This window comes from Muntiacus reevesi, chromosome 18 (assembly GCF_963930625.1).
Source record: "Muntiacus reevesi chromosome 18, mMunRee1.1, whole genome shotgun sequence".
In the NCBI taxonomy this organism is placed as follows: Eukaryota; Metazoa; Chordata; class Mammalia; order Artiodactyla; family Cervidae; genus Muntiacus; species Muntiacus reevesi.
Genome location: NC_089266.1, coordinates 20,748,306 through 20,770,515, shown reverse-complemented (window position 1 = coordinate 20,770,515; position 22,210 = coordinate 20,748,306). Strand labels below are relative to the sequence as shown.

The window sequence follows — 22,210 nt, the reverse complement described above, 5'->3', positions numbered from 1 at the left end:
GTGAATGTCCAGAGCCATGCCTAAGGCAGGAAGGAGCAAAAGAGAAAAAAGTTCATGCACTCATGCAATAAATATTTACTGAGAGGCCCCGCTGAGGACTCAGCCGTGCATGGAGCAGACACCGCCACTGCTGCCACAGGTCTCCCAGGTCAGGCTCCCCCCTGAGTTCTCAGGATGTAGAGCCGCTCATCGAGAACCTCAAAATCATCTCGTCCAATCAGAATCTTCCGTGTAAAGATGGGGAAACTGAGACCCAGAGGGGGACAGGGACTCAGAGTCCTCAGTGAGAAAGGTGGGCATGCCCCATGCCTGCTCTGGGAAGGCCAGCCTGAACCTAGGACACGCCCTGAGCCCTAATCCCTAGTCCCAAATCTGCCCTCTCAGCAGCGGAGGGAGGTCTGCTGCCTGCTTCCCGGATTGGCTAGAAACTCAGCACCACCTCCATCCATGGATGGGCAGGAGGTGGCTGTCTATGCCCAGAGACAATTTAAGGGCTCAGCCAGGCATGCACTCTCCCTGGGAGTGGGCATCGCACTCCAGGGTCAGGCAGGGGACAGAACTTGGCAAATTGCAAGGGCCTCTCTGATAGCCCGTCCCTGAATCCCAGCAGAGCAGGCCAGCAGTGCTGGCAGGGGTGCTCCAAGGAGAAGCAGCCTCTAGAGGAGGCTCACTGGATGAGGGACGGCTGAGCCCCATGCTGCCCAGCACTTTTGCAGACGTGGTTATTTTTGCAAACAAAGGAGACTCCACTCTGGCTATTTAGGGCTGAGACCTCTCAGTAGAGGCCTGGATGTCAGTGATGCAGGAGGAGTAGCCCAGGTACCATCGTCAACAGTGGGGTGGGAGAGTGTCCCAAAGGAGCCTGGGTGAGCCCCAGGATGTCGGGGACACGGCACCTGGTGCTCTGGGCTTGAACCGCAGCATGAGAAACCAAGGTTCCTTGTGAAGTCTATCTTTCTGACCATATTGGCTTGTGACACTTGAACAGTTTGCCCCTAGAGGTCAAGAAATGGGTTTCAGACCAGCACACTCTCTAAGGAAGGTATCGCCAGCTTCTGACACACCACCCGCCCCCCACCCCCGCTACCCTGGCATCAAGGGAAAAGCAAGGGTCTGGAATCGGAGAGACAGTCCCAGACCCGGTTTCACTATTCCCTAGCTTGTGGCTTCATGAATGTGATTTAGCTTCCCTGGGCCTCAGTTTCCTCTTCTGAAAACTGCTGCTCAAGTCTGGCCTCGATTTCAAAAGCTTTTGGGAGAGGAAATGAGACACCATCCATTGAATGCCTTGTCCAGAGCCTGGCAGGGTGCAGTGCTAGTTACTCAGTTGTGTCCAACTCTGCCACCGCATGAACTGCAGCCCATCAGGCTCCTCTGTCCATAGAATTCGCCAGGCAAGAATCCTGGAGTGGGTAGCCATTCCCTTCTCCAGGGTATCTTCCTGACCCAGGGATCCAACCCAGGTTTCCTTCATTGCAAGCAGATTCTTTGCTATGGGAGTGTACAGACACTAATAAAATCCCTTTCCTCCCCACCAGCCCCAGGGAAATCTGGCCTTGAAGTGTGCACTCAGGAGACACATTCTAGATTAAATCCCCCTCAGAAAGAACGGATGCCACCTTCTTTCCAGCTAGGGTTGCTAGAAGAGGAGTTTCACCCAGTGAGACCCACGAGGTGCCTCTCAGAAGGCCTGGCCCTCCCCACAAATGATCTGATTCTTAGGAGAACAGCAGCACCTCCTTCGTGATCTTCCCAGCAGGACAAAACCGGTTCTCCCTCTCCTTCTCCCTCTCCCCTCAGTCCTCTCCTGAGCCCAGCCCAACCAGGGCCCAGAGTTCTCTACTTCCTCATTCCCTGCCCTCTATCAGGGGCTATGGGCTTCCCTGGTAGCTCAGCTGGTAAAGAATTCGTCTGCAACGCTTCAATTCCTGAGTTGGGAAGATCCCCTGGAGAAGGGATGGACTACCCACTCCAGTATTCTTGGGCTTCCCTGGTGGCTCAGATGGTAAAGAATCTGCTGCAATGTGGGAGACCCGAGTTTGATCCCTGGGTTGGGAAGATCCCCTGGAGGAGGAGATGGCAACCCACTCAAGTATTCTCGCCTGGAGAGTCCCCATGGACAGAGAAGCCTGGCAGGTTGCAGTCCATGGGGCTGCAAAGAGTCAAACACAACTGAGTGGACCAAGCACAAGCACATCAAGGGCTGTGGAATCCAGAGGAGCCAGCCCCAGAGCTGAGGCAGCAGATCAGGTGTGTGTGGATGCCACTGCTCTGATGAGCCCTCAGGTAGAAACTGGGGACAGGGGAGCAGGATTTGGATGAAAAAGCGCAGTAAGGGCTGGAGTTGCTTTGGACTTGGAATTAGAAAAATCAGGGAGGGCTTCCTGGAGCTGGTGTCTTTCCCTCTTGGCACTTTCGGTGCCTTGTAGGGAGATGGCATCTTTGGGGGGATGGGGGCCAGGTTTGCAGGAGGACAGAGATGGGAAGTGGCTCAACCACTCTAGAGGTCAGGTGTAGCCGGCTGGAAAAGAGGGGAAATTAGGGAGCATACGCGGTGAGAGCTGGAAGCAAGGGGGAAGGTCCTGGCAATTGGCTGTGAAGAACCAGGGCCTGGGATCCCAGAATAAGCCGTGAACTTGGAGTCATGCAGGTGTGGGGCCCAGCCCCAGCCCTGCTACTTACTGTCCAGCCATGAGGCTACTGGACTAATCATCAGCCTGACCACCTCATTTGTAAGTTTCCCATCTCAACTCTAAGTTCCCTCATCTCTAAGACGGCATAACAAAGCCTGACCACCAGCAGTTATATTAAATGAGACCCGTGAGTGGGTGTACCTAGCCCAGTGCCACCCATACAGTGGTGAACCAGAGCCGTCTACGCAGTCAGTCATCCAGTGAGTGATTAGTCAACGTCTCGATGTGTTTACTCTGCGTTAAGTACACCACACCACTCTAAGGAACCCTGTTTCCTGATTCCATGATCACTAAATGGGGTCAGCCAGACAGCAAGTCATCCGATCAGCCTGGCTTGTCCGAGAGACCCAGACACCCCAAAGAGTGACTGTGCAGGAAAGAGGTCAAAGTTGGGGAGAGATGGCAACAGGTGGGCCTTGGCCTTTCCCAGAGGCCACCAACCAGAAAAACTGGACATACTACTGAGAGATGTTTGCAAAAGGAAAAGCAAGTCTTTATTGCATGGACATGGTACAGACCATGAGCTTGTTACACAATACAGCTGTTTCTTGCACCTCCCTGCTCTATCGGAGGCAGGAAAGCTGGAGGGGCAGAGGAGAGCACGGGAAGCACCCAACTAAGAGACGAGGGACCCCTTGGACCAGACCCTCTGAAAGCAGAGCCTGGAATTTGCTTTTCCGGTCCCTCTGGCCAGCCTGGGGAGGGCAGGGGTGGCAGGGGCGAGTCCCCTGCACTGGGCTGTTAGATTTCTCTCTTCCTGGAAGAAACCACCTTCCCATCCACAGACTCCTCAACGTTGATGCGGACCTTGCCGCCACCTCCCAGGGAGGCTGTAGAAAGAAGGGGCAAGTTTGAGAGTGGAAGATGCTCCCTGTACTCCCTCCCAAGGGGGCCAGGGCCTCGGCTGAGCTCTGAGAAAACTGGACAGCACCCCTGAGAATGGCCATCAGATAATCCTTCCAGAGCTGCCCAGACAACTGGTGCTGAATTACTCATCAAAGAGATGGGCGGGAGCAGCGGCAGGTATGCCCTGCAGTGAGCAAGAATGTCTGAGCTTTTAAGCTGCACATAAACAGGAAGTAATCATGGGCATCTGTCCATAAGTACGGGGCTTCCCAGGTGGCACTAGTGGTAAAGAACTTGCCTGCCAGTGCAGGAGACATAAAAGATATGGGTTTGATTCCTGGGTCATGAAGATCCCTTGGAGGAGGGCATGGGAACCCACTCCAGTATTCTTGCCTATGGACAAGAAGAGCCTGGCAGGCTACAGTCCATAGGGTTGCAAAGAGTCATACACAACTGACATGACTTAGCATGCATGCATCAAAAAGTACATGGAGGTGGGGCCTAGGCAGGAGCTATGCCCTGAACAAAGTTTGCTATCCTGGAAGGTTCTCCATAAGTCTTCAACCCCAACCCTACCAGGGACTGACAGAGGTCCCACTGGAGGAGGAGGTACCTATTGGAATGTGCATCTTCCCACCCTACTTGGATGCTTGGCCTCTTTCTCCTTCCTCCCCATTCCAAGGGTAATTGTTGCTTCAACATTTCCTCTCCCCCTTCAACTCAGGAAGAGTTAAGCCTCTTACCTTCTCTGGTACCAATGCCAGCCATCCTGCAAGAGAGAGAGAAGCAGATGTAAGCAAAGGACAGAAGCTCAGGTCTGCCTACAGGGAGACAGCTAAGCAGTCTTCTCCACCCCTACCCCCATATCTGACTTCTCTAAAGGCTGGGACATCCTGCAAGCCCTCCAGACCTGCCACCCCCAAGCAGATAGATTCTAATCTTTAATAACAGCCATCTATTTCCTGTAGGAAATGGAACCAGCATCAAATCCAAGACCACTAGCCCAATTCTGTCATTTACAGAAGGCACACAAGACCAGAGAGGTGACGTGACCTGCCCAAAGTAATAGTCGATGACCAGAGCACAAAGTCCAGAACCTCTGACTCCATGTTCTGCTCTCTTTTCACTGTACACACTGCTGTGCCCTTAAGATGACTCTCCACCCTAACCCCTCACACCCCCTCTGCACCCCAGCCCCTGCCTGGCGTCCTGGCCCTCCAGCAGGCTGCGGTAGGTGGCAATCTCCTGTTCCAGCCGCGTCTTGATGTCCAGCAGCATCTTGTATTCCTGGTTCTGGCACTCCATCTCACTGCGGAGCTCGCTCAGCTGGGCCTCGATGCTACTGATGAGGCCCTGGATCTGCTGCAGCTGCGCGGCGTAGCGGCACTCCGTCTCCGCCAGGGTACTCTCCAGCCCAGCTTTCTAGTGGGGCAGCGGACCAGAGACACCACATCAGACTAGACAGGAAGCCATCGAGGGCTTGGGGAGACAGGCCAAATGGGTTACATGGAACCTCCCCCCGGAGGAGCTTGGGAACTCTAATGCTTAAAGCAGCCATGAAGGGTGGCAGAGGTGGGGAGGGGGAGGCTTGGCAGGAGGAAGAGGGATTTAGCAGGGAGCCAGACCATGCTGAGCTGGGACTGCAGCTCAATCTCCAGCCCCTGTATCGTGCGTCTCAGGTCTGTGATCTCAGTCTTGCTGGTCTGGATCATCTCTGTGTTGGAGGCCACCTCCTTATTCAGCTCCTCCGTCTATAGGTCACACACAAGAGAAGTGAGCTCCATGGGCCTCCCAGGGGCTCAGGAAGCTGGGGAGAGGCCCACCAGTCAGACACACCTTGCTGAAGAACCAGGCCTCGGCATCCCGACGGTTCTTCTCCGCCATGGCCTCGTACTGCTCCCTCATTTCTGACAGCACGCGGGTCAGATCCACGCCTGGTGCTGCATCCATCTCCACGTTGACTTGGCCAGCGAGCTGGTTGCTAAACTCCTTCATCTCCTTCAGGGTGAGGAGGGTGGGCATTCAGAGACAGAGGGCACAAGCCAGAGCCAAGTCTGGGGTCCACGTGCCAATCCTGGCTCCATCACTAATCACTAATGCACCACGTGACCTCAGCTCTGCCCCATACCCACCCTGGCCTCTGTTTCCCATGCCACATGAAGAGGTTTGATCACACAGGTCCCTCAGCTCTGAGGGTCTCTCCTCCTCTCTAGTCTCTGGTCCTGCCAAGGGAGAACCTCAGACAGAAGGGCCCTTCAATGAGCTCATGAAACAGACCAGGACAGCAGTGCCCACTGGCCACCTGGCCTGGCGATGCATCAGAGAAGAAAAGGAGCCTGGGTCACCAGTGTCCCTTCCCTCCATGAGGACCTCTGTGTTGGCGGGTGCATATCTGAACCACTCAGCCCTTCAGCCAACTAAGAAGAGTCCCCAGTGGCCCCACTCTGCCTCCCACCAGCCCTAGCCCCTGCCTGATCCTCACCTCCTCATGGTTCTTCTTCAAGTAGGCCAGCTCCTCATTCAGGCTCTCGATCTGCATCTCCATGTCGGTCTTGGTCAGGGTCAGCTCGTCCAGCACCCTGCGCAGGCCATTGATGTCGGCCTCCACGCTCTGGCGCAGGGCCATCTCGTTCTCATACCTGGAAAGGATGAGGAAATCCAAGTGAGGAGGGGTGAGGGGTCTGGATCACTTGAGCTGGGGGACAATGTGGAAGGAGCGTACTTGAGTCTGAAGTCGTCTGCAGCCAGCCTGGCATTGTCAATCTCCAGAATGACCCGGGAGTTGTCGATGGCAGCCGCCAGGATCTGCAGAATACAGGGAGTTGGTGTCAAGAGGGCCCCTCCCTCTTCCCTGCTGCTTTCCCTGCCCTGCACCTCATGTGGGACCCCTCACTGACCATCTCCCCTCTGACACCAGCAAGAGTAGGCTGTAGGGTGCCCTTCAGCCACCCTCTTGGTCTCTGGGACAGGAAAGACCAAGGAGCCAAGATAGCAGGGAATGCCCTCTGGGAACTGCCTGGCCAGGAGCAGGGTGACCTCTTAGGCTGCTCTACCAGCCTCCCCTGTGGACAACTCAGGTTCGCTGGCCTTCTGCACACCTTAACGCAGCCATGCATCTATGGAACATTCCAGTCAGTGGGAACCTGGAGGGCAGCTACGGAAACAGGCGCAGGTGAGTGAAGGGTGAGTGAGGAGCTGGCAGTGTCCACATCCAGTCCCAGGTCTCCTAAGGCTTTTGCCACCCAAGACATTCCGAGGGTGAGGCAGGCGGTCCTGGCGTTCAGGACTCCTGGGACCTGAGGTTCATCTCTGCACCCTTATTCTTGCAAAAGAAGCAAAGGAGTGCTCTAGGTAGAGCCCCACAGGTGTGAGCACTGCCCCCATCTCGGCCCCTACTGGTCCAGACCACATTCACAGGATCCCCAGCACTGCCAGGTTGAGCAAGGTGTGTTCCCACCGCATCTGGAACGCATTCCCCGCACATGCCAAGGTTATACATCATTGCCTGGGCAGAAAAGGATTTCCCCCGGGGCAGCTGGTACCACCCACCTGCTCCCCTCTCCCTAACACTGGAGGCCTTACCTTGTCCCGAAGTTCATCGATGGTCTTGAAGTAGGGGCTGTAGTCACGCTCTGGGCTGGTTGGGCTCTGTCTCTGGTACCAGTCTCGGATCTTCACCTCCAGGTCGGCGTTGGCCTCCTCCAGGGCACGCACCTTCTCCAGGTAGGAGGCCAAGCGGTCGTTGAGATTCTGCATAGTGATCTTCTCGTTGCCGGAGAGGAGGCCGCCATCTCCACCGCCGAAGTCACCGAAGCCTCCACCAAAACCCCCACCAAAGCCACCTCCGAAGCCACCCCCATAACCACTACTGGCCCCTCCACCAAAGCCACCCCCGTAGCCCCCTGCTGACCCCGAGGAGACAAACCTGGCAGAAGAAGCTGAGATAGTACGGCTCCCACCGCCCCCATAGAGACTCCCCCCACCAAAACCTCCTCCCCCAGCCAGAAGGGAACCCCCCCGAGTAGAGCCACCCCCAAAAGTGGAGGAAGTCTGCAGAAACGTGGTGGCCATGGCCAAGCAGCAGCGCTGAGCTCTCAGCAGCACGAGAGAAACTGGCAGGAGGCGCGGGCTGGGCTGAAATCTGAGGGCTGTGCCTGTCACCCCCAGCCCCGGGGCTCCTTATATACCCCTCCCAGGGGGGTGTGGGATTGCATCTCCTCCCCCAAAGGGAAGCCAACTCCTTCTGCGTTCCTGACAAACACAGCTGCCTGCACACCTCAACGTGGCTGGTGTGGGGTTTTTCTTTTCTTCCTTTTTTTTTTTTTTTAATGCAACAAAGGAGATGATTCAGAATGAATGGTGTTTTGCCCCGGGCCATGATTTTAACACTTGGATTACAGGTTCATCTCTACACTCCAAGAGAAAACCCGGAACGTAGGAACCTCACCGCACGTCTGCCAGCCCTCCGCCAGCACTGTTAGTGGCTCAGACCAACTCTGCCCTCGCCTGGATTTCTCTGCTGCTTCCAGCCCAGGACCCTCGCCTCCAGGCAGCTGGCTCTCAGTTTGGGAGTTCACTTCGCAGGGCTGCTCCACGTGATCCCTTGCACGAATCCCGTGTCTAAGCCTGCCAGGCTCTGGGGATTGGTGGGCAAGGTGCATGGAAGAAGGCAGGGGCCGTGGGCATAAACTGAGGACAGGAGAGGGAGCCTGAGTCTGGTACCCAGGTGAGGTGACCAGAGGGGCCAGCATCTGTCACTTCCCTGACCCTACAAATGGACTCTTCTCCTCCACCCTTCTCCTCCTCTCCTCCCCGATCCACAGACCCCTCCTACTTCTCCAACTCCCCCCAGGCCCCTGTCCCAATGCACTGGCATTCCCACAAAAGCCAGCCGGCTCAGGGCTGACAAGGAGCTGATTGATAATCCCACCACCTGCCAACTACATGTCACTGAACCTTTACTTGCTCCTGGGACGAGTTGGGGCAAACCTCTGCAGATAAGATGGGAGCAAGTTCCAGAAAGCCCCTGCCTTCGCCAGCGAGAGGCATGTCGCTGCACAGCGGGCCCAGATTAACCCTGTTTGTCTTGTGAAGTGCGGTGGGGCTGGGGAGGGGCTCGACCCGAGGTCTGTACGTGCCTGAACACTGCAGGAAGGGCGGGGACGGGGAAGCCTGGCAGGCGGACTGGAGGCCCCTCTGAGATCTAGAAGGTCAAAGCACCACCTCAAAGAGCAGGCTGCTGAAGCCGAAGAGGGGAGTCCAGCGCTCAGGAGAGCCCTCTCGTCTGCCACCGGCTCGGGGGCCTGGTGTGCGCGGAGACCTATGGGCCTCTGGAAGCGTGGCCTGGCCCTCTGGCCTTGGCTCTGGGGTTTAGAGAGAGACAGTGGTGGGGAAGTGGGCCAGATCAGGCTGGAGCACCAGGAGGAGAATTCCTGGCCCAGAGCTGCGACATCATGAAGCAGACGGCACTCTGGAACCCCTCAGACCCAGGTTCAAGCCAGGCTCTATCCATCACTGCTTGGGAAACTTGGACTTGGAAATTTTCAAGTCTCAGTTTCCTTCTGGCAACAGGTCCTCTCAACTCCCACTAACGGAGAAGCCCTGAGGCCCAAGAGCCTCCATCCTGCTCCCCATCTTCTGAGGGGCCGGAGAGGGGCGTGCACATCCAATACTTAGGATTCCCAAGTACCCCTCACCTGGGGGAGCTTTTTTTTTTTTTGCCCTTGGGCATTAGATCTGCCCTGTGAGTGAGCATCTCACTCTTCCATATTCTTCCATAAACATCACCTGTGGGGCAATGCAGATCATTGTCATTATTGCTCTAATAACAGTAATCGCATGCTTCCACTGCACACTCGATAATTTACAAAGCACTTCTACACCCATGCCTCCTCTAATCCTTATGACTCAGAAGGTATTCCCTGCCCCTATTTCAGAAGGAATGAAAATGGGGCTCAGAGAGGGGAAGCTATTTGTATAAGATGGCACAGCTAGCAAGGGGGTATCAATAGGACTCAGGGGACCCTCTGACACGCCAATCAAACAGGGGACAGGAAAAGAAGGTGCTCCCCTCCTCTGCCAGACCCCAGAATCCTGCACCTGGGCTGGGGTGATGGAGGGGGATATCATCCTCATGGGGACGGGGAGGGGTTCTCCTCCCTCAGCATCATACTGAGCCAGCTGCTGAGTGCTGGGCCCGGACAGTGAGGTATTGTCTCGTGGGTGAGAGGATACTGTCTTTTCCTCTGAAAGAAAAATAATCAAACTCAGATCAGCCATAGCTCATTAAAGCCTCTGCAGACACGACGGCCCCAGCAATTACCACGGGAACAATTACGTGCCATCACCTCCCGGGTGAGGGAGGGCTGGACCCCAGCCACCTTCTCTCTGCACCCTGACTCACCTCCAGCAGCACCTCAAGGGGGCTTTCCCCACACACTCTCAGGCCCAGGCCGAGCGGCAGCTACCCCGGTCACAAATCTCTGGTTTCGGTCCAAATGGTTCCTATGAGCTCAAGGTCCAGGCAGCCAGGACCTCCTCATGAGCGCCAGAAGGGGATGGGCAGGAGAGGGCGGAGATCAAACTCCATTTGGCTCCAACGCAGACTGCAGCCCCGGGCCCTGGAGGCCGTGCCAGTTTCTGTCCTTGGCCCACTGCAGACAGACAGGCGGTCCCCAGAACCAGCTTTCCCTCCTCGGAGTGGGACAGGACAGCCCAGTGGAAAGAGCCTGGGCTAGACTCCACCTGGGTGTGACTAAACAGCTCCGATCCAGGTTCACAACTCAAAATTGGGTCATTTTCCCACTTACATGAGGTACAGGGAAGAGTCAAAATCATAAATACAGAAAGCGTAATGGTGGTTGCCAGGGGTGGGGAGGGAGAATGGAGCGTTACTGTTTAATAGGTATAAAGTCTCATGTTTACAAGATGGAAAGAGTTATGAGGATGGAGGGTGGTGATGGTTGTACAACAATGTGAGTGTGTTTAATGCCACAGAACTGTACACTGAGAAATGGCTGAGATGGCGAAATTTGTTATGTGCATTTTGCAACAATAAAAAAAAAGAAAGGGAAAAAAAAACATTGACCCCATTAACACCGGCCCCAGCTACAGGTCCACAAGGAGAATTGGAGGCACAGGGGGAGTAGGGGGATCTCCATGGACGTTAGAACCCTCCCTCGCCTCCTGCCCGTCCCCAGGGAGATGCTTGGGACAGAGTGCATGCCCTGGGGCCTGGAGAATGCCTCATTTCTCTTTTATTAGTTATGTGGCTGTGGATAATCAAGTCTCCTCACTCCGAGCCTCAGTCTACCAGTCGGAAAAATGGAAATAACTCCCGCCCAGCCTGACTCGTTATAGAGTGAGATGACGGACCGGAAATGCTGGAAACTGAAGTGATTGTGATGACCAGCAGGCTGGGAAGACCCTCCCCTCCCTCCCCCAAACCCCTCCTCCTTCCTCTCTCTCCCTCTCCTCTACCCCAACTGCTTCTGTCCACACAGTACCTGTAGTTTCAGCTCCCAGACTGAGATGGGAAAGTGCCCCCCACCCCATCCCACCCCCACACACAAAGGAAGGCTTTATTCCTGTCACCCAGACCTGAGACCCAGTCACCAGCCCCACCTGCGTGGGCCCCGCCCCCGCCCCACAGCCACATTCCTGGAGCCTCTGGGGCATAGGGGAGGGTTTCAGCTCTGACAACAGAGGCTTTCACGAACAGGGGACAAATATCTCCGGGCAGTCCCAGCCTCGGGGTGCAGCCAGGGCTCTGGTCTCTAGCTCCGAGGCCTCCACAGCGAGGTGGGAGGAGGGGACCGTAGGTGCCCATATCCAGGATGTCCAAAGCCGGAAAAGCTGGGGAGGTCGCAGAAGGGGCTCCTGTCCACCGGCTGCTGCAGGGGAGGCGGGAAGTGCTGGTCTGGGGTCACCAGTCTGTGATCTGAAGCAAGCTAATGAGCCTACCAAGTCCCATGGGAAATGGCGAGACGTGCACCTCCTTCCGGATGAACACCCAGTGTGGCGGCGTCCGAGGTCTCCTCAGGGCAGCGCTGGGCAGAGGCAGCAGCAAGTCACTGTGTCCAGAGGAGAGTTTCTGCCTCACTTGGCCCCTCCCTCACAGGGTCAGCCTGCTATTACGGACAGACCCACGGGCCTGAATAGACCCGCTAAGCTTGCACCTCTCGGCTGGGGAAAGTGGGACTTATTTACCTTTAATTGGCCTCTGTTCTTGGCAGCTGAGTTATAAACCACAGGGGCAGGACCATACCCACCCAAGGGCAGAGTTGTACCAGGAAGCTGGGACGTGTGTTCCCTTGTGGGCCCAGGACCGGCCCCAGGCAAGCCAGTTTGGAGGTCTGTGTGGGAGGTCCGGGTCACAGCTGGGTCCTATTCCAGGCTCTGGGCCCAGGTATGGGCCGGTGGCCGTAAGAGGTTTATACGGGCTCCCAGGGGATGGATGGTGTCAGTACATGCGCATGTACACGCCCTGACGGGGCAGCCTCTCCAGCCTGGCTCTGAGCTGAAGCCTGCCCTCTGACCCAAAGTCCCAGTTTGTTTCTCCTTGCGTGTCAGGAGGAACTGCCTCAGGGGATCCCAGTCCTCGGCCTTCACACAGAGCACGACTGGAATGTATCGAGGAAATGGCACAGGGATTATCATCTTAGGAATCAGGGGCACTGGGGTGGCACCTGGGTTAAGAATCAGGAAATGTGGATTCTGGTCCTAGCTCTGCCATTAGTTGCTGTGTGGCTTTGGTCAAGTTATTTAACCTCTCTGAGCCTGTTTCCTGCTCTATATAGGATATAACTTGTTAAGTCGCTTCAGTCATGTCTGACTCTTTGCAACCCTATGGACTTTGATTAAATGGCCCTTAGTAGGTGCTCAGTAAACATTAATTACAGATAAACACACACCAACCCTTGGGGGGAGTTCAGTGGGGAAAAACAAACACTAAATCTGGAAGCAAAAACCACAGTTTCAAATCCCACCCTTGCAATGCATTAGAACAGTATATATACACAACAAACCACCTCAGTCCGACCCTGTGACCCCATGGACTATAGCCCTCCCGGCTCCTCTGTCCATGGAATTCTCCAGGCAAGAAAACTGCAGTAGGTAGCCATCCCCTTCTCCAGAAGATCACCCCCACCCAGGGATCGAACCTGGATCTCCTTCATTGCAGGCGGATTCTTTACCATCTGAGTCACCAAGGAAGCCCTATCTCTCCATAAAATGGTAGCAATGCTTATTTCACAAGTTTGTTTTAGGGAACTGGTGAGATAAGTGGAGACCTCTGGAAAGAGGAATTATGGTAATAGCTACAATTTGTGAGAGCCCTCCCTTCCCTTTCCTGGGACAGGGTGGACTCTGGTTTAAATGAAACCTAAACAATAAAATCTAAACAGTGCCAAGGCCAGACCCACCTCCATGGACTGAAATAAGAAACCCAACGTCCATCTTCCCTTGGCCCATAAAGTTTTATTGGCAGGTCAGGGGGAGAGGCAAGGGTAAGGGTCCCTCCCCTCCCATGCCTCTACCCAGGGGAATTCCTTCTGCAGCAGAGCAGGAAGGCCAGGAGGCCGCCGGACTCAGAGGGCCTTCGCGAGGGACAGGTCGTTGTAGTAGGCGTCCTGGCCCTCCAGCAGGTTTCGGTAGGTGGCAATCTCCTGCTCCAGCCGGGTCTTGATGTCCATGAGGTGTTGGTACTCCTGGTTCTGCCGCTCCGTGTCAGCTCGCACGTCACTCAGCTGGGCTTCGATACCACTGATCAGCGCCTGGATCTGCGCCAGCTGGGCTCCAAAGCGAGCCTCCGTTTCCGCCAGCGTGCCTTCCAGGGCGGCTTTCTGAAGGCAGAGAGAGGGAAGAAGGCTCAGCAGAGTCTAGTGCCCAGAAAGGGCCCAGGCGGAGCCACCACCCAGGTTGGCCAAGGCTGCAAGGACATAAGTGTGAATCCCACAGGGCAGAGGGCACCTACCATGCTGAGCTGAGACTGCAGCTCAATCTCCAGACCCTGGAGGGTGCGCCGCAGGTCAGTGACCTCCGTCTTGCTGATCTGCAGCTGCTCCGTGTGGCCAGCGACCTCCCTGTTCAGCTCCTCGGTCTGCAGTGAAAGGAGGCAGCAGGAATAGCACTGAATCAGACCCTTGCCCGGGAGCATTAAGCCTGCTCTCCTTGCCACCTCTCCAGGGAGCACCTGCCTCCCCCTCCATACCTGGCTGGTGAACCAGGCCTCAGCATCCTTCCGGTTCTTCTCAGCCATGACCTCATATTGGCTTCTCATGTCACTCAGGATCTTGGCTAGGTCGATGCCTGGAGCAGAATCGACCTCCACACTGACCTGGCCACCCACCTGGCCCTTCAGCACACTGATTTCCTGGAAAGATCCAGCAGAGATGAGCATGTCAGGGCCCAGAGCCTGCTGGGCCTGAGCCAGATCACTCCCCGATACCCCAGGCAACGGGGGGAGAGGCTAGTTTTCAGGTGCAGCAGACCTAGGACCCAGCACTGGGAAACAGACAGAGTCACCACCATCTGCTGTTAGAACCTGTGAGAGCCACAACCCACACTCAGGGTCAGGTCAAGGGGGCCACAAATGTGGCCACAGTCAGAGACTACAGGCCAAAAATGTCCTCATCGGGGGAACTGGGCTAGGGTGGATGGGATGCCCAGCACGAAACCCACCTCCTCATGGTTCTTCTTCAGGTAGGCCAGCTCCTCCTTCAGGCCTTCAATCTGCATCTCCAGGTCAGTCCTGGCCAGGGTCAGCTCATCCAGCACCCGGCGCAGGCCATTGATGTCGGCCTCCACGCTCATGCGCAAAGCTTGCTCCGTCTCAAACCTTTCAGAGGAAATAGTTGTAGTCAGGCCAGCATTTCCTCCGCACCTCTGAAGCTTTTCCCACCTCCCCTGGGCTCAAGGCCCCATGGGAGATGGAGAGTGCTTTAGACCAGCTGGGCCAGGTGAGGGGAGCATCCATTCCCCCCACGGCACTGAGCCCCCTAAGGGACTGCCCCCTCCCCTGCTCTGGTTTCCGCAAAGCAGAGACACTCACTTGGTACGGAAGTCATCTGCAGCCAGACGGGCATTGTCGATCTGCAGGACTATCTTGGAGTTCTCAATGGTGGCACCGAGAATCTGGGATGCAGAATGCAGGAGGTTGGCACCAGTTCGGCATACGGGCAATGCTCACCCACTTTCTTCCCAGAGGAGCAAAGGAGTACGTGTACCCCCAGGCCCCTGGAGACCAAAGCTCCAGCCACCCTAGGCTGCCTGCTTTCTGGGCAGCCTTGAAATCAGTCCAGGCCTGAGAGCTGGAACAGGAGAAAATTACTGCCAAGGAGGCTGACCCAGGAGGTAGGAGATGGGAAGGGGCAGGGGAGAGCGGTAAGGCTCAGAGGGAGAAGTCTCCAAGACCTGTACCCAGGGAAACTCTTAATGGTCTTAGGGAGGCAGCCTCTAGAGATCTGCAGACCAGATGCAACAAGAATAGGGGTTACCCCATTGTCCAACCCCTACTCAAACCACATTCTGCCTTCAGGGAAAGGAATTTCTTTTGTTGAGCATCTGTTAAGTGTCGGCACTTTGCACCTCCTCTTTCAGGTAAACTGTATTTCCTAGTGTAGGTCACTGTTTACAAGTGTGAAAGCACTATCCTAGTTGTTTACATCTCTAGCTCTCCTCATCTGAGGGACTGGTCTAGATACCTGGCACCCATCACCAGGCCAGGCACAAGGTGGGTCCTGGGCTATGTTGTGGGGGGTGTGTGTTTGGAGATCCAACACGTCCGCCTGCCAATGCAGGAGACATAAGAGACGGGGGTTCCATCCCTGGGTGGGGAAGATCCCCTGGAGAAGGAAATGGCAACCGGCTCCAGTAATCTTGCCTGGAAAATTCTATTGACAGAGGAGTCTGGTGGGCTACAGTCCATGAGGTCGCAAAGAGTCGGACACGACTGAGCACACTCGCAAGCATGCATGGCATGTGAGTCTGTTAAACGTCCCACTGGCTCCTGAAACATTTCTTCTGGAAGAGCTCCCAGCTCCTGCTCTTCCCCGTAGGGTGGGCGGAGACCAAGCCCCACCCTGAAGGGCCCTGAGCACCGCCCAGGAAGAGGCTGGAGCTGGGACCTGTCTCCACCCACAGAGCATTGGGCCTTCGCACACTGGGAGCTTGCATCCGCCCCTCTTTCACTCGGTCCAGCGGCCACAGCGAATGGCCCTCCTTGACCAGGACCCTGAGTCGGCCTCTCCCATTCTTCCTAGAGCTCCTCTGAGTCCCGGGTGGCCCTCAGGGAGGAGGAGGCCTTCAGCCTGAGCGTGAGGGAATCCAGACCCCTCGCCCCCGCCCGGAATAAAGGAATGCAGAGGGCCCCAACCACGGGCAGCAGGAGACAGGGCTGGCCTGGTGTGGACCGAATTCCTCTCTGGCCAAACTCTTGCATATTCCTGTAGTCACGGCGACTCGGGCCCAGACCTCAGGGCAGCCCACATTGTGCCCCAGCTCCTTCTGCTACTTCCGACCCCCTTTCCCAGGCCTAGCGGGCCGGAGCGCCTTCCTCCTCCAGCCCCGCCACACTAACCCGCCCCGCCCTCCAGGCCTCACTTCCTGGCCCATCGTCCTGCCCCTCCTCACCTGCCCGCTCCGCTCAGCCCCACCCTGTGGGCCTCCCACATCCTAACGGGCTCGCTCCCGCCCCGCCGGGAGGTGGCTCGGGCACCCGCCGCCCCGCCTCGGGCCTCGCCCGGCCCGCGGGGCTGGGTTTCCGCGGCAGGTGCACTTCCCCCGGCCGGGCCACCGCCCACCTGGTCCCGCAGGTCCTCGATGGTCTTGAAGTAGTGGCTGTAGTCGCGGGCGGGCCCGGGCCCCTGCTTCTGGTACCAGTCGCGGATCTTCATCTCCAGGTCGCCGTTGGCCTCCTCCAGGGCGCGCACCTTCTCCAGGTAGGAGGCCAGGCGGTCGTTGAGGTTCTGCATGGTGAGCTTCTCGTTGCCCGCCAGCAGCCCGTCGGAGGTGGCCAGGGCGCCCGCATAGCCGCCGCCGTAGCCCCCGGAGGACGAGGACACGAAGCGGGCGGAGGACACCGACACGCCGCGGCCACCTGAGCCCCCATGGATGCTGGGCGCGCGGAAGGCGCCTCCCGACCCGAAGCGCACGGAGCCGCCGCCCATACCCCCGAAGGACGAGGTGGACGACGACTGGCGATAGCTGTAGGAAGTCATGGCGAAGCAGAACGAGGCGGCGCTGGTCAGAGTGGCTGCGGTCGGCAGGAGGAGTGGCGAGAGGCCCTCACCTGGCGCCTTTTATGCCCGGGGCGGGCGGGGGAGGGGGAGGGGGGACGGTGTCAGGCGGCTATCTGAGCGCCCTGGAATTTGCAGACTCCTGATTGCAAATAAGGGCGCTCTCCCCATTGGTCAGTTCCTGGCGGCTCAGCTTCCTCCTCTCCCCTCCCAGGGGCCAGAGGCTCCTGCCCTCCTGAGAGCTGCCCGACTCCGAGCCCCAGCCCCACGCCCCGCTAGCACACTCACACTTGGACATCCCAGCAGTTCACATGCTGACCCCCCCCCCGCCATTAAGATCACCCAGAGTTTGACACCCCCCAGGAATTACAGCCCTTCTGAGAGTACGGATCAGTCACTCAGAGTCCCCCTCCCCATCATGCTCCGAGCCCCTTCCTTATGAGCAAAATTAACCCCCCCCCAAAAGTACATTCACCTGATTCCTACATCCCGCTGGGAATTACCACCTCTCTGAAGCTGTCCCTTGGGGCTTGCCCACACCCTGCCCTCCGCCCCCCCCCTCCCCCAAATACCGCAGATGGAGATTCTCTGAGCTGCAACCTCCCAGGCCTCCTGAGACAAAGCCACCCCACCCTGTTATGGCTGGACAGGGCCCCAGGGTGACAGTAGGCTCCTGGGAACAGCTGTAGGGAGGGTTTCTACAACTGGACTGTAAAAAGCACAATTACCCTGACCCCCAACCTGAGGGCTGATCCCCCATTCAGCGTCTCTCACCTCCTACCCACCCCTCTACCAGGACAACCCTCTACCTCCAACTCCAAAGGCATACATTCTGAGCCTAAGTGAGTCAAGTAACTCACTCATGAGACTTTTAGCACCTGCTGCCCAGAGACAGGATAGAATCCCTCTGTCCTTGTGAGCATCTCCTAGGAGGGTGTCAAAGGCTGAATCCTCTTGTGTCTATTTGTCCTGTCCTAGTACCCAGATGGATAGATGGATTGCCCGGAAGGGCACTCACGGTCACTGCGGAGAGTTTGGGTAGTAGAGGAAGGTGCCCCTCCACTCCACACACAGCCCCAAGCCCGCTCTTCACCTAGTTCAGTAGTTCCACCCACCTTTTCGATCGCCTTGGAGGCCCCCGTGCCAGACTCTGCAAGGTCCTGAGGCAACCTCACCCCAATTTCTGTCCCCAGGGACCTCACTCCCCCTCACAATTGTCCCCACAGTTCCTTCCCATCCTTATGTCAGAGTAGCCACCCAGTCTCAGGACAGAGGTCCCATGCCCTTTGGACAGGGTGGTAGGGACATGGGCCAGTTACTCTCATTTTCCAGTGAAATCTTAGCCCTTCTCTCTGCATATTATCTCCTGGGTCACTTGTGAGTAAATGAAGACTTGTCCCCTGCCTCTGAAACCTGTCCCCAATAAACTATCTTCTGGGCCACCAATTTATTCAAGAACAGGGGTAGCAACAGCATACACTCACACATACACATGCACACACGCACGCACGCATAACGTACACACCCTCACCCACCAGGAGCAGCCCCAGGAAATCCAGTCTGAGGCTGTTTAAACCAGTGAATCAGACCTGCAAAGTGGGTCCTGGGGCTCCCAGGGGAAAAAGACTCAAGGCCGGCCCTGAAAGCAGGGTGTGGCTGGGCCTTACAAAGCTAGCAGCTGCCAGGCTTGGTCTGATGTGAGTCACTATTTGGCCCTAAGGAGGAGGCCTGCTCCGGCGGGGGAGGGGGAAATTGGCCAGATAGTTGCTAGCACACCAAGTCCCAGCTGAAGTCTCTGCTTCTGAGCCTGTTAGGAAGGTTTGGGAAGGGACTTTGCATTAGGAAACAAAGAATGAGATCAAGAGTTCTCCAGAGATTAAGCTCATTATACTTCAGAAGTGGAGAGGGCAGTGGCACCCCACGCCAGTACTCTTGCCTGGAAAATCCCATGGACGGAGGAGCCTGGTGGGCTGCAGTCCATGGGGTCGTGAAGAGTCAGGCAGGACTGACCGACTTCACTTTCACTTTTCACTTTCACGCATTGGAGAAGGAAATGGCAACCCACTCCAGCGTTCTTGCCTGGAGAATCCCAGGGACAGAGGAGCCTGGTGGGCTGCCATCTATGGGGTCGCACAGAGTCAGACACGACTGAAGCGACTTAGCAGCAGCATACTTCAGAAGAGCTTCAGGTCCCAGCCCCCTAGGCCAGAGCCGTAAGAACAATTGACTGCAGGTTAGTACCTTTTATAAAGCCTTTTCAGATCTCATTGGATCCCCACAGCCACCCAGTGGAAAAGGTATTCTGATCCCCATTTTACAGATGAGGAAACAAAAGCTTCGAGAGGAACAGTAACTTGCAGGAGGTCCATAGCCAAGAATGTCAGATTCTGGCTTCTGGCCTCTTAACCCTCCTCGGCCCCACAGCCTGAGTTCCTGGGTGCAATAGAGGCTGTGCTCTCCCTTCCAAGGAAGTCCCACCTCCAAAACAATGTCCTCAGATCTCTTTCCCCCAAAATCCTAGGTTAACTCCAAGGATAGTCAGGCCCAGACTGAGCTGAACGGTGGAGTCTGGGAGAATCCCCTGCTCCCACTCTCTGGCCAGTACAGTGCCCAGCACCTTCCCCTGAGCTGTGTGACTTTTAAACACTTCTCTGGCACATCCAGAACTCAAGAGAACAATCTGTTAAGGCTGCCCCCCCCAAGGGATGGAACTGAGGAATCAAGCTGCGGTTCCCATTGGGTAAACAGACTGCCCACGAGCAAAGTCCATGATCTGCCTCTGGCTATGCAAGGGCAAGAACCTGCAGAACCTGATTGGACGAACTCCCTTCCCAAGCCCTGGTCTAGGGCCCTGGTCTAAGAAAAGATGATCTAGTCCTAGGAAGCTCAGAGAAGTAAAGTGATTCACCTGAGGTCACATGGCTAACTTGTGTCCAAATCCTGAGGCCAGTGATTCTGTACCCGGACAACCCTAGATGCGTCCCGCATGCTAAGTTGCTTTCAGTTCAGTTGAGTTCAGTCACTCAGTCCTGTCCAACTCTTTGCGACCCCCCTGGACTACAGCACTCCAGGCTTCCCTGTCCATCACCAACTCCCGGAACTTGCTCAAACTCATGTCCATCGAGTCAGTGATGCCATCCAATCATCTCACCCTCTGTCGACCCCTTCTCCTCCTGTCTTCAATCTTGCCCAACATCAGGGTCTTTTCCAGTCAGTTCTTCACATCAGGTGGCCAAAGTATTGGAGTTTCAGCTTCAGTTCTTCCAAGGAATATTCAGGACTGATTTCCTTTAGGATTGACTGGTTTGATCTCCTTGCAATCCAAGGGACTCTCAAGAGTCTTCCCCAACACCACAGTTCAAAAGCATTAATTCTTTGGCACTCAGCTTTCTTTATATAAGTTGCTTTAGTCATGTCCAACTCTGTAAGTCCATGGACTGGAGCCTGCCAGGCTCCTCTGTCCATGTAATTCTCCAGGTAAGAATACTGGAATGGGTATCCATTCCCTACTCCATGGGATCGCCTCCTGCATTCCAGGCAGATTCTTTACCATCTGAGTCACCAGGGAAGCTTCCCAGGTGGTGCTAGTGGTAAAGAACCCACCTGCCAGTGCAGGAGACAGAAGAGACAAATCGGGAAGATCCCCTGGAGAAGGGAATGGCAACCCACTCCAGTATTCTTACCTGGAGAATTCCATTGACAGGGGAGCCTGGCGGGCTACAGTCCATGGGGTCGCAAAGAGTCAAACACAACTGAGCAACTAACACAGAAGCTTCTAACACTGGAGCAAATGCAGATTTCAGTTCCCAGAGGGGAGAAGTTATATGTAGGGGAATTTTCATCATCTCTGAGGAAATCAAATAGTGTCTGGGATCACTGGGGAGAAGTGAGAATCCTAGTCCTTGGGTAGAATGAAATGGTGTGACAACAATGACTGTAATGCCAACAGGGATAATGATGAAGGTGATAACGATGACAGCTGGTGTCTACTGTGCCAACCACTAGGTTAAACACTTTGTATACATTAATTCAACTAGTCCTGTGAATTAAAGTGTTATCATCCCCATTTTACAGACCAAGAAAACTGAGGCTCAAAAAATGTTAGTACCTTGACCAGCCACACGAGTAATGGACCTAATCTCGGTGAGGCAGCAGTGAGTGGTGGCATGAAATGAGATCTTAATTCCCTGCCCAGGAATTGAACCTGTAGAGCTTGGATAAAAATCAGTAATCCTAGCCACCAGACCAGCAAGGGCTAGAGGCTAGAAGTTATTTTTCCCTGGATCTTTGCCCCCAGTGAAAAATATATTTATCATGGAGGCAGAAACTGTAAATGCAGGTATTAAAATTTATTATTAGAGATGTAGCATAAGAAGTTGGAAAACACTGTTGTTTAGTTTGTTTGTTTTGTTTGTTTAGTTAAGACAGAAGCAAGGCAGAGATGCATACCCAGAGAGAAAGAGTGTGAGCATCCCCCCTCTGAAGAGGAGCACAGTAAAAAGGTAGCTACGTTATTTATATAGGGCAGTTCTTCCGGGTCTTTGTCTTCCTTCAGGCCAATTATCTGGTTTCTTTTCCACGCCTGACCTATTCTCGAACTGTCCTCTGGGTGCACCTCACCCTAGATGGATCTCAAAGTGAAGGCTTCTGGGAAGACTCATTATAGCCTGGGGTTAGCCCTTGACTTTTGACTCACAAGGAGCCTTTCTCGGCATGTGTAGTTTCTCCCTTGTCCCCAAAGAGGGGAGAGTTGGAGACCCCTTAATCCTTTACTCAAAGACGATTTTGCCCTTCTTTGTCCTTGCCATGACTGTTACCTTGACTATTGCCATGACTATTGCCTTAAAGTGTTTACCAGCTATTTACCATTTCTGTTGTTACTTCCATTTCAGAGGGCAAACAGGGGGCTGATTGTAAATGCCTTAACTGGAGCCCACCTATCTCTTGTCTCAAGAAATGCTAACAGTTTTAAGTATCCAGCCTGAAGCCCACTTCTTCATACCCCATGAAATGCAAACAGGAGGCCAGTTGTCAGTGTCTAACCTGGAGCCCATCTAGCTCTTACATTGGACGCAGGATTTAAGCCCAAGTCTTTAACTCTCTAAAACTACAGTCCCAACCACAAATGCTGTCCCCCATCTCATGGGTTGGGGGTCAAGGTGCTTTCTTCCACTGGTCTGGAGAAAGGGTCATCAGGTTGGGAAAGGCATAGTATCACCTGCCAAGGTCCTAACTTGTCCTCCCTGCTTGGATACACAAGCATCTATTTGGTCAGTCAATGGGTCATACAAGCAAGTTTCAAAGTTCAGCCTCAAAGAGGAGATGGGGCATCTGTTTATGAATAGAGCAGGAGTCGTAAGCTGAAAGAAAGAAAGGAAAAGGATGCAAGACTTCATGAACTTGCCTGTCATGAATTGTTGCCTTGCCTCTATAAAT

The 22,210-nt window shown here is 55.2% G+C and overlaps 2 protein-coding genes and 1 long non-coding RNA gene across 3 annotated transcripts; all 3 read right to left on the bottom strand.

Moving 5' to 3' along the window:
- Positions 1 to 3,222: 3,222 nt before the first annotated feature.
- On the bottom strand, positions 3,223 to 8,302 carry LOC136148944 (keratin, type I cytoskeletal 15). The gene is made up of 8 exons (XM_065908651.1): positions 7,122 to 8,302; positions 6,262 to 6,344; positions 6,022 to 6,178; positions 5,376 to 5,537; positions 5,165 to 5,290; positions 4,741 to 4,961; positions 4,283 to 4,308; positions 3,223 to 3,523 (listed from the first exon to the last, which is right to left on the bottom strand). The coding sequence occupies exons 1-8, from the start codon at positions 7,608 to 7,610 to the stop codon at positions 3,435 to 3,437; spliced, it is 1,353 nt and encodes a 450-aa protein (XP_065764723.1). The 5' UTR covers positions 7,611 to 8,302; the 3' UTR covers positions 3,223 to 3,434.
- Positions 8,303 to 8,403: 101 nt separating this feature from the next.
- LOC136149632 (uncharacterized) lies at positions 8,404 to 11,698 on the bottom strand. Its single transcript, XR_010659689.1, has 3 exons — positions 11,502 to 11,698; positions 9,943 to 10,192; positions 8,404 to 9,784 (listed from the first exon to the last, which is right to left on the bottom strand). It is a non-coding gene; the product is annotated as an uncharacterized lncRNA (long non-coding RNA).
- A 1,302-nt stretch (positions 11,699 to 13,000) lies between these two features.
- On the bottom strand, positions 13,001 to 16,824 carry KRT19 (keratin 19). The gene is made up of 6 exons (XM_065909261.1): positions 16,340 to 16,824; positions 14,590 to 14,672; positions 14,220 to 14,376; positions 13,750 to 13,911; positions 13,513 to 13,638; positions 13,001 to 13,381 (listed from the first exon to the last, which is right to left on the bottom strand). The coding sequence occupies exons 1-6, from the start codon at positions 16,754 to 16,756 to the stop codon at positions 13,127 to 13,129; spliced, it is 1,200 nt and encodes a 399-aa protein (XP_065765333.1). The 5' UTR covers positions 16,757 to 16,824; the 3' UTR covers positions 13,001 to 13,126.
- Between the last annotated feature and the right edge of the window lie 5,386 nt (positions 16,825 to 22,210).